This window comes from Salvia hispanica, chromosome 1 (assembly GCF_029641045.1).
Source record: "Salvia hispanica isolate PSC_SH4W2 chromosome 1, Shi_PSC_v1, whole genome shotgun sequence".
Taxonomy (NCBI): Eukaryota; Viridiplantae; Streptophyta; class Magnoliopsida; order Lamiales; family Lamiaceae; genus Salvia; species Salvia hispanica.
Genome location: NC_142692.1, coordinates 33,871,367 through 33,891,473, shown reverse-complemented (window position 1 = coordinate 33,891,473; position 20,107 = coordinate 33,871,367). Strand labels below are relative to the sequence as shown.

The 20,107-nt window shown below is 37.3% G+C and overlaps 1 protein-coding gene and 1 pseudogene across 1 annotated transcript; both read left to right on the top strand.

Moving 5' to 3' along the window:
* Nucleotides 1-6,727: 6,727 nt before the first annotated feature.
* LOC125223090 (kinesin-like protein KIN-4A) lies at nt 6,728-13,787 on the top strand. Its single transcript, XM_048126063.2, has 26 exons — nt 6,728-7,150; nt 7,795-7,941; nt 8,058-8,207; nt 8,294-8,547; nt 8,740-8,927; nt 9,007-9,131; nt 9,239-9,275; nt 9,382-9,473; nt 9,597-9,707; nt 9,862-9,975; nt 10,075-10,162; nt 10,244-10,356; nt 10,440-10,538; nt 10,630-10,743; nt 10,857-10,973; nt 11,056-11,136; nt 11,238-11,309; nt 11,479-11,572; nt 11,660-11,691; nt 11,778-11,875; nt 11,999-12,097; nt 12,172-12,393; nt 12,482-12,644; nt 12,724-12,870; nt 12,951-13,259; nt 13,343-13,787. The coding sequence occupies exons 1-25, from the start codon at nt 7,025-7,027 to the stop codon at nt 13,176-13,178; spliced, it is 3,111 nt and encodes a 1,036-aa protein (XP_047982020.1). The 5' UTR covers nt 6,728-7,024; the 3' UTR covers nt 13,179-13,259; nt 13,343-13,787.
* Nucleotides 13,788-14,296: 509 nt separating this feature from the next.
* On the top strand, nt 14,297-15,745 carry LOC125219682 (uncharacterized protein At4g06744 pseudogene; annotated as a pseudogene).
* The last annotated feature ends 4,362 nt before the right edge of the window (nt 15,746-20,107 follow it).

The window sequence follows — 20,107 nt, the reverse complement described above, 5'->3', positions numbered from 1 at the left end:
ATGAGTTTTTTTTTTGGACGGATGAAGTATATTACATACCTTATGTAAGCACCACTATTTCAATGTTCAATGTTGATTCTAAATATATAAAACAAATAAACAACGCTAAAAGTGCATTGAACGAGAGTGTTGCTTTTAGTACCAACATATAATTTCCTTCTATTGATAAATTCATATATAAAAACAAATAAATTTTAATTAATTGTTACCTTTTAGTACCACAAGTTTTTTAGAATATATGCTCCCAAACACTAGGTCAAGACTGGATATAAACGGAGACAATTTATAGGGAAGAAAATAGCAATAAATTATTGTTTGGTTTCAATTAAAATGTAGTAAAAACGAAAACAAGAGAAAATAAAATAGTACTAGTATAGATTATGAGCAATATATTTATATCATCATAATCATGCAATGGACCAGTGTTTCTAATCGTTTGACATAAAATAGAACAGAGTCAGTGGACCACTCTATTATTGCAATACTCTTCATATTCACTTATTTGTAGCTAATATTTTTATTGAATTTTGCACTTTATGAAATAGACATTACACATGTAAATCTGAAAATTGATCTGAATCATGAATTAATTACGCGTTCTTTCCTTTTAGATTAGTTTTGGCTCTCATTGATCCTGTATGATAAATCCTTTGTGGAAAAGAAAAGGAAAACAAAGTTGCAAGACAATAGGAGAATATATTCACGACATCATCCACAATGGATGCTCTAGTGGAAGCCCTAGTGGATGTCCTAGTGATTGCCATATCAGCACATCCTATTTTTCTGCAAATGTGAAGTCCTAGTGAAACCCTATCTATTATCCATTTTTCATTTCAATTTTTTAATATTATTTTTTTAATTTTGTTTTTAATTACTACAATACCAAAATATATTATATTAAACACCACAAATGCAAAAAAAAAAAAAAAAAAAAAAAAACTACATTACTTAATTAAAAAAAAACTACATCATATAGCTAAAAAAAAACTACTATTAGACCATCTCCAACCATACTCCATAAATGAGTTTTGGTGTAGAAATCTTCTTCAACAATACACCAAACTCAAACTCATTTTTGGTATTTTTTGTGAAACAACACCAAATATGGTGTTACTGCAAAAATTTTGTGAGACAAAAGCCCAAAAATGGTGTAAATTTTGAATTTGGTGTAAATGGTTGGAGTAAAACTACTTTTTGGTGTGTTGTATACTCAAAAATGAGTTTGAGTTTGGTGTAAATGGTTGGAGATGGTCTTAGTATGTCTTGAATCCGTATAGTTTGCCGCTAGACGAACGGGGGTCTCGCTGTATTAGAACTTAATTTTGTATTGGGTTTAATTAGGGTTTCAAGAATAAAAAAAAAATGCAAAAAATGTATTATGGATCAGGCTCGGGCGCTTACCTCCAGTGGATGCCCGATCGGGCTCGAGATCGGGACGACCGATCTCTCGGTCGTCGTCGGACGCGCCCGACGCCTGCAGTGGGTGCCCGACGACGCCCGAGCCCGATCTCAGGCGATCGAGCGTGAGATCGAGCACCCATTGTGGATGCTCTATCTAAGACTAACCTTGTGAAGCCCAGCCGATCGAGCGTGAGATGGAGCACCCATTGTGGATGCTCTATCTAAGACTAACCTTGTGAAGCCCAGCCAACCATAAAGAGGAATTATGAGTGAGATTTTAGTTGTTATTAGTAAAAAATAAAATTGAAGTCTAGATTATGTGTGATTTGTTAAATAATCAAATCAAATCAAACATGTCTCATGAAGATAATATCGTTGGATTGCTATTGGCATTAACGAACGTGTTTGATGTGGTGGATTGGAATATATTTAGGCAATCATGTAGTAATAATACTAGTATTAATTATTATTTTAAATAAATCTTGAAGACAATACTTGTACGGATATAGGAGTCAGGAGATAGTATAACAAAAAAAATATAGCGTGTGACATAATTTGGAGGTGAGCTAGCATTTTTCCAATTATATGTATCATTAATCTATTTTATTTTCTCATTTATCTTGAAAAAGAAGACAAGCATATTCACACATGCATGAAAAGACTTTTAGGGTGGAAGCCACACATTCGATAAGCCAACAAGAAGTTTGGCAAGATCATGTAATGTACTTTCTCGAACAAAATTAAACTCGGAATTTATATTTCAAATAATCAATATTTGAAAATAACCATGACTAGAAATTAATAGAAAATCCATGAATAGAAATTAATAGAAAATCCACGGAGATAAACAACAATTAAACCATAGCCCAAACTATGTCATCATCCATTTTCGAGAATTGAATGTGTCATATGTTGGCAACGGTCGGTAACTCCTAGCGATTTCAAAAGTGAAGATGATTTTGCCAATTCACTAATTGGTACCTACACTGTCATACCAGAGGCGGCCAACGACTAGCACAGATCCATGATGAGAAACGGCGAACACGGAGACAATCAAAGAAGAAAATATCATACATGCAACACACAAAAACAAGCAACAAAAGTACACGGACAATTGAATAAGTGCTAATGTAACAAGAAATTAAAATCCACAAATAAAATGAATTATTTTTATGATGAATGTTAAAAATGAAGTGCCACGTAACTTTTTTGGGGGGTGGTGGTGGGTAGGGTGGGTTAGGTGGGTCCATAGGAGGAAGCCATGTGAGGTAGGAGACCACCAAGGCTGGCTATGTGGGTCTCTGCCCCTTTACTGCACCCCAACCACTATCCCTTTCTTTCTCTCTATTTTTCCTCTTTTCTTCAGCCTTTTTGCTAAACTCCAAATGAATAAATTCTAGTAACTCACATTAACGCATATACCCATCTTTTCTCCTTTCTTACCTTGTTGAGAAAATTATTATTAACTTCTATTCAAGTTATGATTACACATACAAGCTTACTCATCAGAACATCTTTTAGTGCTATATATTTTTATGGGAAAAATACTTATTCCAATAGTACTATTTTTATTAGAAAATGCCATACACATGACACTAAAACAGTCTAATCAAAATTTCGTTAAATCAATAATTTGACTGTTTAAGTACACAATTTTTAATAATGAGTATTAACTCATGTAATTTTCTCAAAAGAAATAAATGGGTTTGTTAATGATAGAATATTTTTACAGCAGGAACATAAAAAAGCGGTGGTAAAGTGAAGTATATAAGGTTATAATGATGTTCAGACTTATACTATTACAGAACCATGTGCCATAAATTGCCAAGAAATAATGACAATCACCATAATAAACACCAAAATAAATGTACTGCGCTTGGCATAATTATAGTTACCAAAACTTTGTGTGGCCACAAAAAAAGAAATAGTTAAATAATACTACTAGTACTAGGACTTATGCAATTGAATCGAATCAGCATCTATTGATTTAGCCATTTAGGTCTGTGTATACGAACCCAAATTTAACAAATGGGTCCACTAATCCATTATAAAAGTCAAATGTATATATAGAAAAAATACAAAATAATCATCTATTTGTAGTATTTGGCATACTATGGTTTGCAAATGATGTATTAGAATTGTTCCGATTTACACATTTGTCTTTTTATTTTTATCGGACAAATATGCCTTTTATTCCATTTTGTTACTTCATTATTAGATTTACAAAAAAATTGCATGTATTCAATTTTAAGAATATAGTTCTCGTCTCTTGAAATCTTGCAACCTTTATGCTAAAGCATCACTACAATAACACTACTACTAGATTTCTTGGTTGATATGTAGCTAGAGTGACTCATAATTTAGCTTATGTTGATAAAAATTTTATCCATAAATGACTTGGTTTTAGTTTCACAAAATTATAAATTAAAAAAATGCTGTAATAATATTTATTTTACTATGCAAAGTTTGATTAATATTTATCTTGCTCGCACCACATACGACCTTCTTCATTTTGTTCTATTTCTCGGGTTTTTTTTCCCGAATAATTATTCCACTAATGTGTATAGCCAAACGTACCCTCTACCTCTAGTCTCTACAAGGGTATACTTGTAATTTCGGCGAGACAGCAACGGGGAAAAGACAACTGTTTTGGGTGCAAAATAAAATAAAAACCGTTGGAAGACGCGCGACCTATTTTGGGAAACACACAGAGGCCCACGCACACTCTCATTTTTTATGTCTTTTTTTATTCAAGAAAATATTTTCTCGTTTTTTGATGTATGGATACTATTAGTACTTTGCAGAATAAATTAAGAGCATATTTGTGAAATCGAAAAATAACCATATTTATTTACCCTTTTTTTTCAAGTTTCGTCTATTCCATTTTTACTTATGGCTATGAATATGATTAATTGATTATGAATACAAACGTAAAAGCTTTTAAATATGTGAGTGACTTCCACCCTTCTTGATGCTAATACTTTAAGCTTTTTTTTTCTTTGTTATACTAAACTTAAAATTTAGGAAAACATAATTACCCTATAAGAAAGAAAATAACGTAATATGAGAGCTTTACACTAGTACTTATTTACAAATTAATGATTTTTTTATCGATGCATCCTATTATTCACTCAAGTACTTATTTACATTTTTTTTTTATTTAGAACAATATTCCTAATTTTTTTTTTGAACAACATTTTTTTTTTGAATTAATGAGAATAAAGAAAAGAAGTCCACCAAAACAATCAAAATTTGCATCTATTCATAAAGATTAAAGAATCTAAAAATACTAAACACAAAATGGACTTTTAGGGCATCCACGGCGGGATGCCCTAAGCGACGCCCTATGCACTATCACGTTAGCATTTTATCCTCCTCTCATTCCATCTGCAGTGGGGCGGACTATAGTCCGCCCTAAGCGACGCCCTAAGCATTTTACTTCTATTTTGTATTTATATTTTTATGTTTGCAAATGTAAATAAAAATAAACAAATAAAAACAACACAATTAAAGGGAAATTCTAAATTTACTTAATTAAAAAAAAGTTACAAAATAAGAAATAAAAAAAGCACTAAATACAAAAAAAAGGAGGCTAGTCTAAACTAGTCCCAACTTGCGGCTGAGGTCATCGATCATCCGCTGGATGCCTTCGATATGAGCCGGGTTGGTCGCCTGCATGAGGGCGGTGTGGGCGTCCAACAACGTCCTGTAGTCGGAGGAGGCCGCCAAATCCGAGTAGGCATGGGCCGCAGTCGAAGTCGCGGACGGCGTCGAACTCGGGGTCGGTGACGGGGCCTCTTCAGGCGGCGCGGCAGAGGAGGATGTGGCCTTGCCCTTGCCCTTGGCAGCCTTGACGCCAGGAAGACGCTGGGAGGACATCGGTGTGCCGGAACTCTCATCCTTGAACACCGGATTGTTGAGGTCCATTGGAGACGCGCCGTTATCGCTACTTGTATAATCAGCAAAGGTGCGCTTCGACGCCCTCCTCCTCGCCGCCGTCGATGGGGGAATCACACCACCAACGAACTTCTGTTTGTCCCTCAAGAGCACTGGTAGTGCTTGAAATCGTCGTACAATGAAATGTACGACTGCATCGCGTTGTCCCGCACATCTGCGAGACTCTCGCCACTGCCCTGCTCCCTCTCGCACTTCTCCTACTCCCCCGCAAACAAATTTACATGCTTCTTTATTTGATCCCAGTGCTTGCGGAGCTGCTCCCTGTGGCGCTTGTAGGTGTACGCCGGCTTGGCCTCGTTGTATTTCTCGGCGATGCGCTCCCAATACGCAGTCACCTTCTGGTTGTTGGCGTACACTGGATCCTCCGAAACATCAATCCAACATCTCGTCAAGACGATGGATTCGGTGTCAGAGTAGTTAGTCCTTCCCGGGGTGAACTCTTCACACACCTCCGTTGAAGGCAACTTCTAGGCTAGGTGGCGGACCCAGACGCGGAGGCGGCGGCGGAGGAGGGAGCGGCGGGCCGGACGCGAGGTGCGGCGGCGGCGGAGGGGCGGTGGGGAGAAGGCTCCATGTCGGACAGCCCGTACGAGTCAGTGCTGAAGTCGGGATCGTACTCGGCACCGTCGAATGGCCGGTATTCGTCGGGTTCTGTACCCGGCCATCGTGCACTACCGAACATCGGACTATTCGGATTTGGGTAACCTCCGGAGTCCATTTTGCTTGAAATGTAGAAAATGTTGTGTGAATGTGAGAGTGAAGAGAGTGAAAAATGAAGTGAAAATGAGAGGTATATATATATTTTGAAAATTAATAAAATTAAAGAAAAAACGGAAACGCGTCCCGTTGCATTGTCCGTGTTGTCCACAGTGGGTCCGTCGCATCGTCCGCACCACTGCGGATGCCCTTCGAAGAAGATAGAGTATTCAAAAGAAGGATGATTTTTTTTTCTAACTGAATTGTATGGTCAGCAAATAGGGATTTTTTCTGCAAGTCAGTGATAATGAAGCATTAAATTACAATAAATTATTCGAATACTGACCTCTACGTATTAAATTAAATTCACCTACAATATAGGCTATATAGATAAGAAACATGACAAACATATACCAATAATTTAACAGCAGCAATAAATTATTTTAATTTGGACTGTAATTGAAGTCCAAACTGCAGCTGTGTAGCAGCAGTCAGTAATGCTACTGACCGTTATAATTAAAATAGGTAAATACTATAAATACTGAAAAAGTAAAAATAAAAACAGAAAAAGCAATTAAATGAATTAAACAATTAAATAATAATAAAAATACTAGAAAAAGTGAAAGTGGTTGTCATTGCAGTTACACACACCACACACACTAATTTACAGATACACACAGCTTCTCCTTCTATTCCCTCAACTACCCTTTACTCTTTACTTCCCTCTCTCTGTCTCTCTCTCTCTCTCCATTGCATATAGTAGTAACAATCTAGATGCATATTGGCTGTCTCCCTAACTTCTCTCTCTAGTTGCAGCATCATTTTCTGCTGCAAGAAATTCTCTTGCTGTCTTTCACCCTTCACTTCTGTGAAAAATAATCAGCTAACTGTTTGTCAAAAATCACACATTTGGCTTTTATTTCCATTTGGGAGGGTGAGTTTCAGCTAAAAATCCAATCTTGCTGTCAAAATGGAAACCAATTCATCTGGTGAAGATTGCTGTGTGAAAGTGGCGGTTCATATAAGGCCACTCATAGGAGATGAGAGGATTCAGGGATGCAAAGATTGCGTCACTGTACAACCTGGGAAGCCCCAGGTACTACCAGCATACACAATGTGACTGAGATGGGGAGACTGTGTTTTGGGCTTCTTGAGATGCTTTTGGATTGGTGTATTTCTCTGATGGGATTGATAATTTGGGAGAAAGATCTGATCCTTGAGTCAGTTTGGTTTCATTACATTGAAATTTTTGGGATTTTTGGAGGCCATGCATGTTGAAGTTTGTGTTGTTGATCTGGAGTTTGAGCAATACAGAGTTCTTTTATTGACTTTTGATCGGGTTTTGCCTTTTTTTTTATTTATGATTTATTTGGATTTTATGGTTTCAAGAATAAGTAAAAAGGACAAAATATGGGCTTGATTCTAACAATTTTGAGAAGGGTGTGACATTTTTTACAATCTGGATTCTTCAAATTACTATACTAATCTGTGAGTGTGAGGAACATTTTTTTTGGGGGTGGTAAAGTTCACTGTTTGATTTTAAAAATTACCTTCTGAATTGATTCATGTGAACATTTCTTTCGTAGATTGTCATATTGACATCTGGATTGTTTTAGCATGATTTTCCTGGTTATTCTGTTGCTTTGTTCACATAGATAAATTGTGTGTTGAATATGCTGTTTTATGCATATGTATACTTTTGTAGTATCTTGTATAGTAATGGTTATGGCTATGATTCAGGTGCAAATTGGGACCCATTCGTTTACCTTCGATCATGTATATGGCAGCAGCGGCTCCCCCTCTACTGCCATGTATGAAGAGTGCGTTGCGCCTCTAGTTGATGGCTTATTTCAAGGATACAATGCCACTGTTCTCGCCTACGGACAGGTATAGCTGAAAATATGTTGAAAGATAGGTGCAGAAAACAGCTGTTCTGTTGGAACAATGGTAGCAAAATTGATGTAGATACTAGCTGAATGATACGAGTTTTCAATGTGATGCAGACGGGGTCAGGGAAAACGTACACCATGGGGACGAGTCTCAAAGATGGAGCACACACCGGGCTCATTCCCAAAGCCATGAATGCTTTGTTTAGCAAGATTGAGACGTTGAAGCATGAAATCGAGTTCCAGTTGAACGTTTCCTTCATTGAGGTTTGCTCTCGCGCCTTAGCTGATACAATTTCTTACATTAGATGCAATTGTTGTTATATGATGTTTTTTTATTTGAACGATTGAAGATTCATAAAGAAGAAGTGAGAGACCTGCTTGATCCAAACCAATCTAACAAACAAGATATAGCAAATGGCAACACTGCGAAAGTGACCAGCCCCGGTAAACCTCCAATACAGATTCGTGAGACATCGAATGGTGTGATCACACTTGCAGGATCTACAGAGCGCAGTGTGAAGACGCTGAAAGAAATGGCCGATTGCCTTGAGCAAGGATCACTGAGCAGGGCAACAGGGAGTACGAACATGAACAATCAGTCGAGGTTGGTGAAACAAATTGCATTTAAGCTTCCTTTTTTTCATTCCAAAAAATTATCAATACTTGACAATATGCAGTTCAAATATTCTGACTTTACTGGAGGAACCTAGTTTTCAAAATACAATCCGATGCAGAAATCATCGTCCTAAATGTGTTTCAGTTATCGATAAATGTGATATTCCTTTTGCTCTTTCAGCCGCTCTCATGCCATCTTCACCATCACAGTGGAGCAGATGCGTAAACTTCACCCTGGTAATCCTAATGATACCAATTATAACGACTGTATGACCGAAGAGTATCTTTGTGCAAAGCTGCATTTGGTGGATCTCGCTGGATCAGAGCGTGCGAAGAGGACAGGATCTGATGGACTACGTTTTAAAGAAGGTATTACAAAAGTTTTCTTGCTGTTGATTCTCTAACCCCCTTCTCGATTGAATGTTTTGTGACACGCCTTTTTGCACAGGAGTTCACATTAACAAGGGGCTTCTTGCCCTTGGGAACGTTATAAGCGCACTTGGTGATGATAAGAAGCGGAAAGAAGGCGTTCACGTGCCATATCGTGATAGTAAACTTACTCGACTATTGCAGGTTCGACATTGACTCAATGAGGAGGACTTTAGCTTCATATTAATGCAGTAAAGTTTTATAGCCAACTTGTTATATTTTTGAAGCTTAACGTCTTTGGGTGTTGACAGGATTCTCTTGGTGGGAACAGCAGAACAGTGATGATAGGTATTGTCTTTAACTGGCTTCGGACTCTGTTATACGTTGAAGATTTCAGTAAAAACTAGAAGACTACAAAGTTCCTTTGTCTTATATTTGAACTCCTTTTCTCCAGCATGCATTAGTCCGGCTGACATAAATGCTGAGGAGACTCTGAACACTCTGAAATATGCGAATCGCGCTCGGAATATCCAGAACAAACCTGTTGTAAGTTGTTCGAGTGTTTGCTCAATCTCCCTTCTGGCTCAGCATGGCATTTCCCTTTTGCTAGATAGCTACTTTTGTCATAAAATCCTTTCAGTGATATCATTTTCCTTACTTGATGACCAGGTTAATAGAGACCCCATATCGAACGAAATGCTGAAGATGCGTCAGCAGTTGGAATTTCTGCAAGCTGAACTTTGCGCCCGAGGTGGAGGTGTTTCATTTGATGAAATACAGGTAAACTCGATTTTTTGTGCTGTGAACCTCCTTAGGGTAGTACGAAGTGTTTCTCAAAGAGCATCCCCGTTTGAAGAAATCGCTTTTTTATGATCCATAGAAAGCTACCAAAGATATTTGTGAGTTGTTAAAAGCAATTACTCCTACTATGCAGGTTCTCAAGGACAGAATTTCCTGGTTGGAGGCTACTAATGAGGAGCTGTGTCGGGAACTAAATGAATTTCGCACAAGAGGCGGTTCCGTTGAGCAATTCACGGACAATGTTAAGGTAATTAACTATATGTAATAGGCCACACTAGTCTCAAAGAGGAAATGGATCTGTAGTAGGAGTATCACATTTTAACACTAAAGGAACTCAATTTTATAGGTTGGAGCCAATGGTGCCGTGAAAAGTGAAGGCCTTAAGAGGGGATTGCAAAGTATCGAGTCGTGCGACTACCAGATGAGTGAAAGCAGTATGTTACTGTGCTCTTACTGAAAATTCACTCAAACTTTACAAGTTATGACTTCATATAATCCAATATCATATTTTGTAGGTGATTCAGGAGATATTGATGAAGATACGGCAAAGGAGTTGGAACATACATATTTGCAGAATACTATGGATAAAGAGTTGAGTGAATTAAATCGACAATTGGAAAAGAAAGAGGTACCATTTAAGTTCTCAAATGCAATCCTTATTGTTGTCAATCCAGAGTACATGTTTAGCTTAACATGAAATAAATCTTGCAGTCAGAGATGAAACTCTTCGGAGGATACGACACCACTGCTCTTAAGCAACATTTTGGAAAGAAATTAATGGAGCTTGAAGAGGAAAAAAGGACTGTGCAGGTGTTTTTCTTAATAGTATAACACTTGGATATACATGAATATAGAATGATTCAATAGTAAAGTTCTGATCTTCATCTGTTTGTTGCTGCAGCTCGAGAGGGATCGGCTGCTGGCAGAAGTTGAAAACCTTTCTGCTAATACCGAGGGGCATACACAAAAAATGCAAGATGTCCATGCACAGAAACTAAAATTTCTCGAATCTCAGGTTCCTTATTTTCCTTTTTTTGTAGAAAGAAAAACATATTCCAGATTAGTATTTCTTTCAATCAATCTGCCAAGATTTATAGTCTTAATTTTTTTTCATTTCTCCAACGCCAGATACAAGATCTTAAGAAGAAACAAGAGAATCAGGTGCAGCTTTTAAAACAGAAACAGAAGAGTGATGAAGCAGCCAAAAAGTTGCAAGATGAAATACAATGCATGAAGGCACAAAAGGTCAAATTTTACATTCTCTTTGCCGACGTATTTCCCACTTCACTCTCTGCGCGTAGCTTCTGATTCGTCTTGGTTCTTGTAGGTTCAACTGCAAAACAAGATAAAGCAAGAAAGTGAACAGTTTCGACAATGGAAGGCATCCCGGGAGAAAGAACTACTACAGGTATATTTTGTTGATAATGAAACCATAAGAAAAGCATTTTTAACTTATAAAACTGAACCAAACAAGGTTACGAGTTACCTTTTTAATGAGTTTTTATACAGTTGAGGAAGGAGGGAAGGAGAAACGAGTATGAAAGACATAAATTGCAAGCACTGAACCAGCGCCAGAAAATGGTGAGATACTTAGCTTTGTCAAGGAAATTTTTACAGATTTATGTTGGTTGCAAGCATGTCTTCGTCTTGTTGAACTTTCCCCTAAGCATGATTTTTGCATTAAACGGAGATGGTGAATAAAATTTACAAGATACTAAATGTTGTGTCCAAAAAATGTATTTCAATTCAGGTTCTCCAAAGGAAGACTGAGGAAGCTGCAATGGCTACCAAGAGGTTGAAAGAATTGCTAGAAGCACGCAAATCTTCAGCTCGTGAAAACTCTGGTAGGTATTATTTGTTGGTTAACATAGTATCTTATTGTCATTTCATTTACACATATTTTATTTGACTCATGTTGCATCTTTTTCCAGTGACAAGCAACGGGAATGGAGTTCATGCGCAGGTAACGCCTTTCTCGTCCTTGTCGATTAGATGTCAATCTTTTCTACCTATTTTATCAAACCAAGTAAAGTTGATTTTAATTTACAGAGCAACGAAAAGTCCTTGCAGCGATGGCTTGAGCATGAGCTTGAAGTTATGGTCAATGTTCATGAAGTTCGTTATGAGTACGAGAAGCAAAGTGAAGTGTAAGTAGCATTTAGTTTGTTTTTTATTTATCGACCTCTCATGCAGGCGAGTGTATGTCTATGTTTACTCTCATCAAATGCTAACCTATATATCTATGTATATTCTTGTGGGATCATGTGCAGACGAGCTGCGTTGGCAGAAGAGTTGGCGGTTTTGAGACAAGTTGATGAATTTGCTTCAAAGGGAGTTAGCCCTCCTCGAGGAAAAAATGGCCTTTCTAGGTAAGCTTATTTCTCGGACCTCTGTTCTACTTACAAATCCATCTTACTCATTTTGTTGTTCGTTCAATGTTTAGGGCATCTTCAATGTCACCAAACGCAAGAATGTCGAGAATTGCTTCCCTTGAGAGCATGTTGAGTATCACATCAAATTCACTTGTCTCAATGGCTTCACAGCTTTCAGAAGCAGAAGAACGAGAGCGTGGTGTCATTAATCGTGGACGCTGGAACCAGCTACGTTCTATGGGAGAGGCAAAAGGCCTGCTTCAGCTTATGTTCAATCATCTTGGCAACGCAAGGTAGGCGAGATGGAACCTTTTTTAACGTATAGTTCGTTGAGGCTTCAATAAACAAGCCATTAGTAAATTGACTCGATTCCATCAACAGGTGTGAACTGTGGGAAAAGGAAATGGAAATCAAAGAGATGAAAGAGCAAATGAAGGAACTCGTGGGATTACTGCGACAAAGTGAAGTCAGAAGGAAGGAAGTTGAGAAAGAGCTCAAAGTGAGAGAGCAGTCTCTTGCTACTGCGTTGTCGACACCACCATCCGTAAGATTTTTTTATTGTTAATTCAAAAAGTTCTTCGTTCTTTACACATTCGAGTGTCTTGACTTTTCTGCTACTACAGGGAAACTCTCACAAACACATTGTTGATGACATGTGTGGTCCATTGTCTCCAATTCCAGTACCAGCACCGAAGCAACTTAAATATACAGCGGGGATTGCTAATGGCTCGTGTGTAGAGTCAGCAGCATTCGCGGACCAGACGAGGAAGGTTTGTTTTATCTTCCCTAGAATTACTGTTTCAGCATAGTGAATTCTCTTTGGCTTAATGCGAGTTTCTGTTACATCCAGATGGTGCCTATTGGCCAGTTATCGATGAAAAAACTAGCCCTCGTTGGACATGGTGGGAAACTCTGGAGATGGAAGAGGAGTTATCATCAATGGTCTTTGCAGTTCAAATGGAAGTGGCAAAAACCGTGGAAACTCTCGGAATTGATTAGACACAGCGATGAAACGATCATGAGATCCAGGCCCCGTCCACAGCCTATTTCGGATGCTATGTACAGAAATGGTCACTAGCTTATACATCTCTGTAATGTATATCCTTTACTCACTCCAGCTCCCAAGAGATGATCCAGGAAATACGTTGAATAAGTGCAGGTGAGTTCGTTAAACGCACTATTTCTTTGTAGATTGAGGTCATGATATAACATACACTTATCACCAAGTATAAATCAACGCAGGTCGAGGTATAAGTGGCGGTTGGAGAATAACATTGTCCGTAGTGTAGCGTATTGGTAGAGATATATATGGTTGTTTAGGAGTGGAGTTTTGTAGCTACGACTCTCAGCAAATCGCGTCTTGTTGGATCGTTCGTCTCTGTGGTACTTGGAGGAGGAATGTGTTTTCATCGAGGACGGGTTTATTTTAGGTCTACATTTATGTTGTATATATTTGTCCAAAGTTGATTTTAGTGCTTGTGATTTCTTCTTTGGGTTTGTTTTTGTGTTTTTCACTCTTCTTTTAGTTTGTATTGTTTTGGCTAATTGGCCTAATTTGTACATTGTGTGTAAGCACAGTATTTGTTTTGTTTAGGAAACAATCAGTGATACTTAGGCAAAGATGTATATCGACTATTGATTTGTTGTGGATTTTTCATTAATATAACTCTGATTCTGATACACATAACACTCTAACTATATCTCATTTCCAACATTAATTGTCCACATCGATGCATCGTGGCCACATAGAAGTGTAGAACAAATGAATACCAACTTAGGCAATTGAAAATTCCGTATATATGATAATTAAAGGTAGACTAAAATATTTGCGCATTGATTCAATCCACTATCAATGGCACTTCACCATTCATGTATATGCGTATTCTAATTTTATTTTATTACTTTGATAGCATTTATTTTAGATGTGATGAGCATGCACTTCACCATTTATGTGGAGTATATCTTTTGTCTCATTTCAAAATATTTTTTTTAGTTTAGTGAAAAATAAGTGACTTTGGTCCCTTGTATATAATTCTCTCTTTTCTTCTAGATTGCATATAATATCATGATTCATATGAAAGTTGGTAATTTGTGAAAGAGTTGTAGCTTAAGTATTAAAGTGCTCTGCCATGATGAGCTTTGGCAACAAAATTCATGAAGTCCATTGAATTCACTTTGCTCATAAAATGTGTCCATTAGCAGAAACACAGTGACATATATCAAGTGTCAACAACAGAAACTACACTTAAATTGAATGCGTCTAATCCACATCAACCATTCCTACCCACCAACCAAAATTGCAACCAAAAAAAAAGAAAAGAAAACCTAACACACACACAACTCCAAGACTATAAAAATGTGATATCCACATAATTCGAAGATGATTAAGTCAAAATGCAGAACATCAAAGTTAAAATTCTGATAGCCACAATCCTACTAGGTGTAGGCCTCAGCGGGGGAATATACGTTCCGGCAGTGACCGACATAATAACCTTGGGCGAGCAGAGGCTAGCCGCCGTATTCCCAATCATTCAGAATTTCAAGAGCATCATAACCTCGGACCCCTTCAACGTCACGGCCACGTGGACAGGCGGGGACGTGTGCGCCTACCGAGGCTTCTACTGCGAGAGCCCGCCCGACAACCAGTCCGCCACCGCAGTCGCCTCGATCGACTTCAACGGGTTCCGCCTCGCCGCCCCGACGCTGGACGGCTTCCTCGACCGGCTCCCGGACCTCGCCCTCTTCCACGCCAACTCGAACGACTTCGGCGGCGCCATCCCCGCGGGGGCCGCGTCGCTCCCGTACCTCTACGAGCTCGACGTCAGCAACAACCGCCTCTCGGGCCCCTTCCCCGAGGCCGTCCTCCGCATGCCGGGCCTCGTGTTCCTCGACCTCCGCTTCAACGCCCTCGCGGGGGCCGTCCCGCCTCAGCTCTTCGCCCGCGCCCGCGCCCTCCGCGCCCTCTTCATCAACAACAACCTACTCGCCACGCGCCTCCCCGACATCCCGGGGGGCCCCACAAGCATCGTGTACCTCACGCTCGCAAATAACCGACTCTTCGGCCCGGTCCCGACCAGCATCTCTACAACCTTCTCGAATGTCTCCGAGATTCTTCTTCTCAACAACCTCCTGAGCGGCTGCCTCCCGTATGAGATCGGGCTGCTCCCGGAGGCGGCCGTCATCGACCTCGGGGGCAACCGCCTCACGGGGCCGGTGCCGTGGTCGCTGGGGTGCCTGCGGAGCCTGGAGGTGCTGAACCTCGCCGGAAACAAGCTGTACGGGCAGGTGCCGGAGGTGATGTGCTGCCTGGGGAAGGCGGCGAACCTGTCGCTGTCGGACAACTATTTCACGCGCCTGGGACCCGCGTGCTGGCGGCTGATGGTCAGCGGGGTTCTGGACGTGAGGAGGAATTGCATACCGGGATTTCCGGCGCAGCGCTCGCTCGCGGAGTGCGCGGCGTTTTTCGGGCGCCCCAGGTTTTGCCCGTACACGCGGATGTACGGGCATATCCCGTGCCGCCTGCCGCCGCGCTACGTGGCCTCCGCCTCTGAGTGGCCTCAGCTTGCTCCGTCGCCGTCGTGATCTTCGTTCCTACTAACACTTTGTTGTTGGATTCATCGTAAATAAATGTGGATATTTGTCATATACACTACTACTTAATTTGCTTGATTTCAGTTTTATAAATTTATTAGTGAAAATTCTTCAATTTTTTATAGAATTTAGGATTATTTAACCAACTAGATTTCACTTATTTTATAATTTATAAATGATCGAAATGTAAAATTTGAAAATATATTAAATTGAAATATTGCTTGTTATGATTGTTTCTTACAATATCATGAAAAATAAGTTATAGACTTAGCAATTTATTTTTTGAGATATCCGTCATTATATATTTTGTCATTGCAAGTTTCACTGACACATTACACACAGATTTTATTATAAAATTAATAATAGAAAAAATATGATTTGCATTTAATAAATATTCCTCACTTACCCTTTCTTCACATTTTTTTTTTAAATTCGTGTGAATCTTAAATGAAATAATTAATGAATCGAGAAGGAAATGTATGTAACTTAGTCCCGTCAAATCATGGCACATGAAAAATCAAGGATTATATTATACTCCATCCGTTCCTTAGTAATAGAGTTATTTTGCCATTTTTTCCTATCTTCGCTTTTGTAACAACAGGATATTCCTTATCTCTTTGTTTTTTAGCTTCAGCAGACTCTTGAAAAAGCTCTTAATACGTTCCATAGTAATGAAGTCATTTTTCTTTTTAGTAAAAGTCAACACATTTTCCCACTCTTATTTTACTCTCATTTTTTTTCTCTTCATCTCTCTCTCGTTTTTATTTTCCACTTTATTCTCCATTTACTTAACTTATCTAACACAATTTTTCTTAATTTGCGTGCCAAAAAGAAACGTCTTCGTTACTAAGGAACGGAGGAAGTAAGTAATTACTACTACTCCATTTGTGACTAATATATGGTGCTTGTTCCAGTGGTTAAGTGACACAAGTTTCCATTTAGAGTAATGGGACGAAAAAAGTCTGGAAAGTTGATGAATTCTTCCAATCGATCGAATTTATTTGAAATTAATCTAAAATATCGAGACAAATGTATTTTTTTCTTTAATTTTTGAAGCTCACAACTTTGTCAGCAAGCACTGTGCTTACAGCTTAGTTTAGTGAAAATGTGAAATTAATGGATAGTAATTGAGGTGGCAGGGACTAAGATTGCGTTATATATTGCAGATTATTGAACTTTTTCAGTGTTAGTGGAAGCCCTTTTTGCCTTTAGATTGTGGCAAAGCCTGATTTTCTTTTGTAAATTGCATAATGTTAGAGCTACTTTTATTGGCTGTTAGATTTGTGGTTTTAGAATATGTGTACAAATAAGACGCGCGTATTATTGGTCGATTCAGAAAAAGGTTTCGATAATTGGTTGGTTGATTTAACGGTGGTACCCCTTAATCAAGGGCCACTTTATGTAATTACTTGTTTTACTAAATATTTTTCTTTTGAGGTCTCTTATGGTTGTTTTCATTATTAGACTTGGGTCGTGCTACTTAAATATGGCAATTCATGACAAGGGAAAGAATCCTTATCAAGTGAAAAAGATAAAGAAAATCACAAAGAAACAATTTCACCGTCGATAATCCGAAATTCTAAATGGAAAATTAAATAAAAGATAAAAGACGATAATTATGATTTTATTGATTGAATAATGAGAATAATAATAGGTCCTATTTATAATACGAATAATCTAACTTGGGAAACAAGATAATAAAGATACGAAAAAGATATACTAATATAACAATAGAGATATGGAAGATATTTCCGAAAATATAATCGTACTCCCTCCGTCCCACAAAAGATGTCACACTTTCCTTTTTAGTTTGTCTCACGAAAGATGTCACATTTCTATTTTTGGAAAAAGTCCTCTCTCACATAAATATAAAAATTATATTTTCTCTCCCCATTTAACACAAAAAATAAAAGGCGTCATATTCCAAGATATGGAAGAGATATGAATATTAAACGTATCAACTGCGAGAGATGGCGGAGAAGATATTGGTTCGTTCACGAAGAGAATCCTGTCAAGCAGCCAATTATCGTTCAACTAGGGTTTTGAGCAAGAAAATAAATTGCAGGAATAAAAGAGTAAACTATGGAGAGATATGATAATTAAATACTAAATAGCTAATAGGATAGTTGGGGATTTTTGGAAGATGTTATCGTATCAATTCACGACGAAGATAAGTTTTGATGTAGTCCAATGAGATGATACTGATAATGCTGAAAATAATGAAAATGATAATTGTTTTATAATGGCTTGAAATTCATAATGGGCTTTGCTAAATGGGTTGATGGATCTCATCAGCTTTGACATAGTGTACGGTAATTTTGGTCATCTAATATCGTTTAAGGAGTAAAATCGTTATTTTATTATTTTTATTGGTATTGATTTATGTAATTTCATTTTTCTTTTTTGGATGTTTGATTTCAAAAACTAGGTTTGATATTCTTGTGCCACGTTTACATCATAGTATTTGATTGAAAATTATCTAATTTAAAGAGTTATTTACGACTAAACATATTCTTGATCGTGAATAGAACTATAGAAGGCTAACTAGTCAAACTTGCGGTTCCTTTTTAAATTTTTTTACTGATTAGTTTTAATTTTACTACCTTAATCTAATCAATTTATAAGTCCGTTGTTCTCTTATTGTTCCACATAATAAATTATAGAAAACTGTTAATTAATTTTAATAGATTTATAATTTATTACCGTTGTGAGTATAATAATCAATCGCCAAATACGGAAAATGTAGGGATGATCGAATATTGCCAGTTCCTAATGGGTTGGGACTACCAAGGCCCACAACAAAAAGACTTGTAAGAATATTAACTTTATACGTACTAATTATCCAACGTTGCAAGACCTCACCAAATTCAGAAGGTTACAATTATACGAGGCCTTCACTTTTCAATAAATTAGTCCATTGTAGCATACAAGTAGGAGTACTAGATTAAAGATAATTAACTAATCCATCATACAATATCTAACTCTCTTTTATACTGCATAAAATATACAAATTTCAACTCTTTTTTCTTATCTAAATAAGCTCGCAGTGCGGTCCTTGGTAAAGTAGTCTCATTTTGTCATTTTGAGATGTCCAAAAAAAATAGTCACATTTCTTAAAATAGAAAGTGTCACACTCATATTTTACGCATTTTTTTTCCTTAGCTATCTTACTTTACCTCTTTTTTCTCCTTGTCTATTTTACTTTACCTTTTTTTTCTCTCTCTCTCTCCTACTTTGTCAATTTCCCATTAAAATTTATATTATCCGCAAATGAGACTATTTTTTGTGGACGGAAGGAGGGTAAAACTTGAAAAACACGTGAAAAGAAAAATTGAAATAATAGGATTATATCTAAGATTCAAAGCATCAGTAACAGAATGTCTCTAAGGATTTCCTTCAACGTTTCTTAGTTGGTTATCACACCACTTCATCTATTACACAATAATAGCACTCAATACTCATTAGTAACATACTCACATCTCTTTTGATGCTTTCTCATTGTTGTGTATATAATTTTGCAGTGTTTTGGTTGTTTGGACGACCCCCTTTTATGTTTTAACATTTAAGTGTTTATGTTAATATTTGCGCCATTGTTATGTGACTTTGTCATTATTTGGTTTTAAAAACATGTTTTTATTTTGATTGTTATTGTTGAACTTTAAGGCTCATCATTACTCTGGCTTCAGACAATCAAATCTCTTATTCATTCTCTGTATTTTCACTATTCCCACACTTTTATTTATTTAATCATTGTATTTCATATAATTGAAAATACAAATTTCGACATAATTTTTTAAAAATAAATATTAAAATATAAATACCATGTTGAATTAATGTGCATAAATCAATAGTTTTGCTATATAGAAAGTGTCATATCAACATGTCCACTAAAATTTACTACTAGTTGTCATTATAAAATGAGTTCAACAGCGGCGGAACTCATGCCTATATAGTAGAGTATATTAGTATTGTTCAACATCTCACTTGTATAAACAACAAAATATTTTATACCTCACTATTTATTTGTTTTTTTACATAATTGTACTCCAACATAGGTGAAATTAGAAATTAGTACTTATATTATTAAATTCAACTTTCATTTCTTGTGCCAACAATCTCGATTGACCAATATATCATAATTCATAAAGTAATTAATTATTTTCTACTTGATCACTATATGTAAAATTGAGTTTTGTGGAGTTGCGACGTCAAAACGGATATTCTAGCTCGAGGATTTTGCTTGTGATGTCAATTGGAAAAATAAAATATAAAATGATGTATGTTCCTAATTAAATAAAATGTTACTACTAGTATAAAAGTATATACACAGAACCCTCTTTTGGACGTCATTCGTGAGGTAAGTATCTAGATATAGTACAATAGCAACATCTAAATATAATGTTACTATATTAATAA